Genomic DNA, 8093 nt, shown 5'->3' with positions numbered 1-8093 from the left:
ATACAATGATATACGTGCTGGTGTTTCCATAAAAAGAAAAACGAGTCGATTGATTTTTTTTTGGTTATACTTCGTAATTCCGAAACACGCAATTTGTCTATACCTCGATGTTCGTAAATCCGAAAACGTAAAACGGTTCGTTAATCCGAACATTTGTGGTGTTATTCCGAAGGTTCGATAATCCGAAAATGAAATAAGGTTCGATGTTCCGAAGATTCGTTAATTTGAAAACGAAATAAAGTTCGTTGTTCCGAAGGTTCGTTAGTCCGAAAACGAAATAAGGTTCGTTGTTCCGAAGTTTCGTTAATTCGAAAACGAAATAAAGTTCGTTGTTCCGAAGGTTCGTTAGTCCGAAAACGAAATAAGGTTCGTTAATCATTACGTTTTCGGACTAACGAACCTTCGGAATTACGAACCTCATTTCGTTTTCGGATTAACGAACCTTAGGAATTACGAACCTCACTATGTTTTCAGTCTAACGAACCTTCGGAATTACGAACCTCATTTTGTTTTTGGATTAACGAACCTTAGGAATTACGAACCTCAATCTGTTTTCGGACTAACGAACCTTCGGAATTTCGAACCTCATTTCGTTTTTGGACTAACGATCCTTCGGAATTACGAACCTTCGGAAATACGAACCTTCGGAAATACGAACCTTCGGAATATCCGTACCTTCGGAATAACGAAGCTTCGGAAATACGAATGTATGCGGATTTTTTTTTATGTTCACGAAGAATGTCACGACAATTTCTATCGTATTTCAATTTTTAATAGTTGAACAGCCTTAGTTGGTGTGTTATATTCTCATGAAAGTCAATTACGGTGAACAAATAAAACCATACCTCGGGTACCCTGGACGGAAAAATATTCGAAGAAAGAGAGAGAGAGAAAAAAAAGCCTCGTCCACCAATACTATTCCATCTCTCTCAGCATACAACACAAGCGGCCAATATGGCCAAATTTGCATCATCATCAATTTATTTAGTACTCTTATTTAATACCCGTTTCCTCCGTAAATATTTCATCATTTCGAACAGAGAGACAAAATAAAAAAGGACCCCCCGAAAAAAAACCCGCTGCAAAAAAAGCTCTTTACTCAAAGAGGGTTTTTAATAAATGTATATGTGTATTGTCGACTTAACAGGATATTTTATTTTCTTTCATGTTTTTATGTAACCTTTTGACTTTTTTAATGTTTCCCTTCATGCTAATGACATGAATGAGCGAAGCCTTACAATATATGTTAATGGTGAACACGAGACAATGCGAGAGGTCTCGATGGACAGAGATTATGCCAGTCATTAGTATTATTCGTCCGCTCTTTCGACTTAAAATCAGCATCTGGAATCATCCGCTATCGTGACCATGAGCGTGAAGGTGGAAAAATTGAAAACCGGCTTACGACGATATACGCTATATACGCTCTGTTATTCAGACGCACAATTCGAGATGTCCCCTTGCAATCATTGAATCAGTTTGTATCCATCGAAATTGACAACTAAAAAGTAAGAAATTGTGGTTACATAATACATTAATAAACTTATTTTGCTACTAACAGGCTTTTATTACATTCCATCCACATATTAAATATTAAGCTTCGCATGGTTTTTCTTTTGAACCAACATACACCCGAAAGATATAGACTGAACGAAGGAACTTTGGATGATTACGTGTGACAAAATGATTGTTGTATACAACTCTTATAGATTTTTTTTTAAATCAGACAATGTACAACATACAGAGCAATAAAGCTTCGCATACGAGTGCGAAATAGAGATGAATAGGTTTACAGTTTGACAAAACATCATATACACTCAAAATATAGAATCTTCAAATTGACAAAATTAAGGCATTGTTGTGTCAGATGTCCCGGTGTACATGCTTGTTCATCGTGAACATTTCAAATACAAAATAAGGGTTTTTTGTGCTCGCACACGAATTGCACAACCTCGTTTGCAAGAAACTAATGTTTGCAGTTGTTTGATTTTCAGTTATAACCTGTATGCAGTTACTAACTGCATGATTGGAATATCTAAAAAAGTGTTTTGGACTTGCGTTTGAAGAGTGGAATTTCGTTCTTGTGCTAGATAGACTCATCATCTCGGGTAAACTTAGACAGCTTAAAGGTACTGACAGATCCCATAGCACTTTGGGCTGAATGACAGCAAGACGCAAACAATTTCTTGAAGTGTTTCTTGAAACTGGTTGTCTTGAAGGCGTACACGAATGGGTTTACGCAGGAGCTGGCATAGACGAGACAGAAGGCGATAAGGTTTGCAAAATCGAAGTAAGCATTATCGGCTTTTATATGGAAACCAGAGTCAAATTCTTCCCACAAACGGATTACGTGCGTGGGTAACCAACATATGGCAAATAGAAGGACAATGATGAAAACCATTCGAGTTATCTTTCTCTTGCGACGGATGGAGCGTTCTTGGGCTTGAGCACTCTCCGTACCTTGGGTGGCTTTTCGCCATACTTGGACCAATATATTGACATAGCAAACGAGGATGATAGTCAAAGGCAGCACATACATACTCAGCGTGTTGAAAATATGGAAAGCATTAGACCCGCTCCTTGTAGCAAAGATAGTCATGCATTTCCCATACTCTGTTATGGTTGAGGACGTTGCAACAGGAGCTTGAAGAAGAAAAGACCCTGGAGAATGACATTAAAAAAGTTTGTTTAGAGGCATGTCAATAGGCATACAGAATTTATCCAAAATAGTTACGGAAACGCATTTATAATATTGCTTTTGATATATCTGTAATGGATTGTGTATGACATGGCGTGTGGGAGGGTGGAATTGTGTATACGCAAAGGAGGAATGTTCCGAAGGGACCGGATAAACGCTGATAGCCTCATTGCGTAGGATCCTAGTCGGAGTAAAATTATATCATGCACAGTGTTGCCAGGTGGGTGTTTCATAAAGCTGTTCGTAAAGTTACGCACGACTGGAACATGTTCTTAGGTTACAACTCATTGACATAGGGATATCACATAGCACAAGAAAGGATCACCAGTCGTGCGTAAAGTAATTTGTATCTTACGAACAGCTTTATGAAACACCCACCAGGTCCAAGATGAAGAAAATCCACAAAAGGCACTTGAAAAATCCTTTAGAAAATTGTACCCCAATTCCCAAAATATTTCAAATCACATTAATTTCTGAGGACTGGTTATTGCCCAAAACTAATTTTTAATGTGTCCTCGTTGTTTTTTTTTTACACCAAGGCATTTTTTTCCCTTTTTTTAGGTCTCGATGGAATGTACATTTGCAACACTACCATTGTATCGTACAACTAAATTCAGTTTATTGCATAAAGGATGTATTGAAACGATTTAATTCATTGGTAGAATTGCACAGGAAGGGCCCTGAGGAACATTCTAAGCATTAACTATCTACAGTAGATCGCATACTATTAGCATATATTACTTAAAATAACGAATCTTACTACTCTTCACCAAAACCGTCAAAAATTCCCTAAAATGGATGAAAATCCCCAAATTTATCTCAATTCCTAAATATTTATGTTCATTCCCAAAGGTTTCTAAAAACCTCCAAATTATAAAAATGTTGGGATGGAAATCCCCAAATGACAGCTCTGATGATGCATGGATTAAAATAATATCACAACCAAGCTGAACACTGTTTTGGTCGGAGCATGTACCTAATACATCAGTGGGTCCATGGTCGGAGGTACCCCAGTAAGAGGAATGATCGGATTAGTGCCCGTATGAAAAAGTGACTCAGACCTCCCCCAAACCAATATACTCTTTCTGGTTTCAAGGATGAAAAACTTATAAGATCGTGATTAGAGAAATATCTTTGGAATTTTAATCCATTCATAGAGTAATATTACCCGAATAAGGATCCCACGCGTCTGAACTAGGCCAATCTTGTGTAAATTGCAAATAATATCTAAATTGGAATTCTTGGAAATTACTGGTTGGATTTTTTGTTGCCCGCCCAACTGTTACGTAATCATGATTTTCAATTCCAATTTCATTCATTGAGGTATTATTTATTGACGAATCTTGATATGTTTTCACTCAACCTTTCATCTTTGAAGATATGACTGTTGTAGTTACAGATTACATTGTGGGATCACAATCCCACAATGTTGTAATACGTTTAAAAATAAGTCACAAAATATGAATGCAATTAGTATCAACAATTAAAAAAAAGCTATAATTAAGAAAAAATAATTTGTATACCTGCCCAGATGAAAATATTTGTGATGACGGTTTTTCTGATGGTTCTTGTTTTCCTAGATTTGACAGCGTGGACAATCAGGTTGTAACGGTCAATCGTCATTGCTGTTAGCGTGAGGCACGTTGCTTGAACAGTCGCCTAATAAAATGAGATATCACATGGATATGAAAACTAAATCAAGACGCGGTGGCTTAATCATGTATTTAATCCAGGTCAAAGAAGATCGATATGTTTGCTGTATTCGAATTTCTTCACGTATACCCCCCCAAAAAAAATGCTAATGTTACTTAGGTCTGTCTATAGAGTCAAAATATTTGTATTAGGCCACTTATTTCGGAAACCTAACCTTATTTATGATATCATATATAGCTTCATACCTTCATATAAAAATATAATTAATGGCAACAACAAAGCAACATAGATAATAACGTAAGGCGTGTTGTTTGAGTAAGATAACCTTCTACTTCCCTGTTTTTCAATGCCCTCTTTCTGTCTCTGATTCTCGCCACTTTACTTCTCTACCTGTACTTTTGTATTCATCCTCTGCTTTTTCTCTTTTTTTTACCGGAGACAACAAAAATCTATTCTATCTTATCTTATCTACTAATATTAAGAATTTGACATACAAACATGATATAATTGATTCCTTTGCAGACACTAAGAGGTATCTCTATGATTATAGCAATGGCTGAAGGAATGGCACATAATGTCAACATGGCCACATCTGTAGCTGCCAAATTTGCCAGGAAATAGTTGGTCACAGTTTGCATGTCTCTGTGTTTGAATATGATATACATGACGGTGGAGTTTCCAATAATACCAATGACTGCTAGAAGAATAGGGAGAGTGACGTAAAGTACTGTCATCATCTCATTCCATTTTGACGACACCTTGGTATCGTTGTAGATGTAATAGTAGATTGAGGAAAATGACTCCAGCTCGCTGTCGTTGAAACCCTGGGTGTCGGGGTAGTCCATCGCCACATCCATTCTCGTCATGATCACTGGAACTTGGCATAGAAATTTGACCACTATGACTGGCAAGACTACGGCGAAATGGAAAATCTAGGAACTCTTCCTGATGGGTTGTTTAACAAATAATCTGGGGTGTTAGGATATCTGGTGAAGGGTGATGAAGTACAGGTTGGTTGCGACAGACGCTGAAGTCTTTGACCAGAGCCAACTGCGACAAGAGAGTCCACATATGTCGGTGACTGCAGATTGTCTGTGTCATTTATTGAAGTAGCTGGCCAATCGCAAAGCATAATTCTACGATAATTCATTGGTCAGATCAGCAGTAGAGAAGCCATATAAAATTCGATCTGGTTCATTTGATGAGGCTGCCCGCTGCATGATAGAGAGAGAGAGAGAGACGGATAGAACGATTATGAAGAACAATCCAAATATAAAGTTGTTTATCAAGGGAATAAAGAAACATCAGACAAGTCAATAGGTGAAGATTTTTATTCTGAATATCATTGTTTAAACAAGCATAACTTTCTTATTACTCCGTGGCGTACCGACGGGGGGGAGAACAAGCACCCAACCTAGCCCCCCCCCAAAAAAAAAAAAAATCACGACCAAGGAAAAAACGAGAAAATGAAAGAATTGGAAAGAGAGAAGCCTATAGGGTGAAATGATATGTTGTTATTTGCTGATTATCATGTCAAAATCTATCACACAATTGCATTTTTGTCTTACAATATGTTTGCCCGATACTATTTTTGGCCCCTTGAACAATTTTTATTCATTACACCACTGTTTAGTCAGTTTCACTATGCAATTTCGCCGGATTTTTTTCGAGAAATTTTAAACTATACATTTTTAGAAACTTTATTGCATAATGAGTCAAAATGATAAAGTTTTCAATTGCACCGATCCCTATGCGGCCGCCAGCTTGGATTTTTCAAAATGGCCTCCGTGAAAATCAGGATAGGGGAAAGTCCCAGTCCCAGAAAATCAGAATAGGGGAAAGTGTTCTTATTCATGTTATTTGCATAAACATAATGGTTAGTTTTAGTAGTATATTCACTCATTCAATCTACTCTTTTTTTAGATCCAAGTGATTACGAAACAATGAAATAGGTTTGGTATAGAGCAGAAGCTATATATGTTTTGCCTCAATATAGCTCCACATTGGCAGATTTCCCCCATAAATAATAAATTAATAATGAGGGAAAATAGGCAAAAGGGCGGGGAGGGGAGACTTCGGGAACCCCTGAGGGGGAATGCTTTGTTGATCTAGCATTTCTTTATATGTAGCTCATAGAGGAAAAATCTACTCTTTTTTTATCTCCAAGTGGTTACGAAACAATGAAAGTACTTTGCTATAATCAGAAAAGCATTTTTGCATCAATGAGGGGTCCGAATTGGTAGATATTTTCCATAAATTGGCAAAATATGGAAAAGGGGTGGGTGAATTCGGCAAACCCCTGAGAGCGGGTAGGGCTTGCTGTGCCAGCACTTCTTTGTGTGAAGCTGACAGAGGAAAATAAAAGTGGTCTTTTGCAAAGGGGGAAACGCCTTTTACCTCAATAGGCTCCAAAATGTCGAATTTTCCAAGAAATAGGCAAAATAAGCAAAGGGGGGGGGGTGATTTCGGCAGCCCTATGAAGGATGTAGGCTTTGATATGCCAGCACTTCTTTATACGAAGCAGATAGAAGCTAGGCTATTCTTTCGTTTCCAAGTGGTTTTAAAACAATAAAAGTGGCTTACACTATAGCAGAATCATCTTTTTTGCCTCAAAGAGGGCTCCGGATTTATAGATTTTCCAATAAATTGGCAAAATATGGAAAAGGGGTGAGTGACTTTAGCAAAGCACTTTTTTCTATTTAGCTGATAGAAGAAAATCTATTTTTTCATCCCAAAGTGCACACATAACAAAAATTTGGTTAAACTGTAAAGGGTGAATCGCCTTTTGCCTTAAAGGGGAATGAAACCTTTGGAACAAAGAGGCTTGTGTAGAAACAGAAAAATCGGACAAAGAATGAGAAAGTTATGAGCATTTGAATATTGCAATCACTAATGCTATGGAGATCCTCTTGTTGGCAATGCGACAAGGATGTGAAATGTCACTGATGAACAACTTTCCCTTTGGTGGACTATAAAATACCCTCAAAATGTCTCTTTTTACTTTTTTCTTATGATGATACAAACTCTTTATCCAAGATGTATTCTTAAAAATATGTATCACATACCCTCATGTAGAAAGAACACATGATCTATGGATAGATGTGATAAAAGAGGCAATTCAAGTGAAATATACACTAAAGTAATGGGGAGAGTTGTTCACAAGTGACATCACACATCTTTGTCGCATTGCCAATTTGCTATCTCCATAGCATTAGTGATCGCAATATTCAAATGCTCATAACTTTCTCATTATTTGTCCGATTTTTCTCAAACTTTCGTTGATCTGTTTCTTTGATTTTTCTGTTTTCACACAAACTATCTTGTTCCGATGGTTTCATTCTCCTTTAATGGGGCTAAATATGGTGAATTTTCCAAGAAATGGGCAAAATACAAAAAGGGGTTGGTGACTTCGGCAGACCTCTGAGGGGGTAGAATTTGCTGTGCCATCACTTTTTTTTCATATACCACCTTTATTTAAAAACAAAGGGAAGTTACAAACAATAAAAATAAGTCCAGGTCACTCGTTTTCTGAGGACGAAGTACAGGACTAATAAAAAAACTACAGATACACAATATATAGCATATCACAACCAAATTTACATAAAATGATTATACATTGGTGATTGCAGAAAAAAAATGAAATAGATCAAGCACACACCCTTACAACTGAAATGAAGAGAGGAAAGAATGGAAATAGAAAGAGTGGACTTTATGAAGAGAAATAGGAGGGAAAAGTGTGACG

At 37.1% G+C, this 8093-nt stretch overlaps 1 protein-coding gene across 1 annotated transcript; it reads right to left on the bottom strand.

Annotated features, from left to right (window-relative positions):
• Positions 1-1083: 1083 nt before the first annotated feature.
• Positions 1084-5511, bottom strand: LOC121414982 (G-protein coupled receptor 54-like). The gene is made up of 3 exons (XM_041608025.1): positions 4846-5511; positions 4222-4357; positions 1084-2661 (listed from the first exon to the last, which is right to left on the bottom strand). The coding sequence occupies exons 1-3, from the start codon at positions 5215-5217 to the stop codon at positions 2087-2089; spliced, it is 1083 nt and encodes a 360-aa protein (XP_041463959.1). The 5' UTR covers positions 5218-5511; the 3' UTR covers positions 1084-2086.
• Between the last annotated feature and the right edge of the window lie 2582 nt (positions 5512-8093).

Source organism: Lytechinus variegatus, chromosome 5 (genome assembly GCF_018143015.1).
Source record: "Lytechinus variegatus isolate NC3 chromosome 5, Lvar_3.0, whole genome shotgun sequence".
Lineage (NCBI taxonomy): Eukaryota > Metazoa > Echinodermata > Echinoidea > Temnopleuroida > Toxopneustidae > Lytechinus > Lytechinus variegatus.
Note: the sequence above shows the minus strand (reverse complement) of the source record. Positions and strands in the feature narration are given on the sequence as shown.

What these genes read in the sequence shown, in the direction of transcription:
- LOC121414982 (XM_041608025.1), bottom strand. Translation starts at nt 5,217, where the DNA reads ATGACGAGAATGGATGTGGCGATGGACTACCCCGACACCCAGGGTTTC. An exon ending in GAATCAATTATATCATGTTT is followed by an intron (nt 4,358 to 4,845) that starts GTATGTCAAATT and finishes TCATTTTATTAG; the next exon opens with GCGACTGTTCAAGCAACGTG. An exon ending in AAATATTTTCATCTGGGCAG is followed by an intron (nt 2,662 to 4,221) that starts GTATACAAATTA and finishes GTCATTCTCCAG; the next exon opens with GGTCTTTTCTTCTTCAAGCT.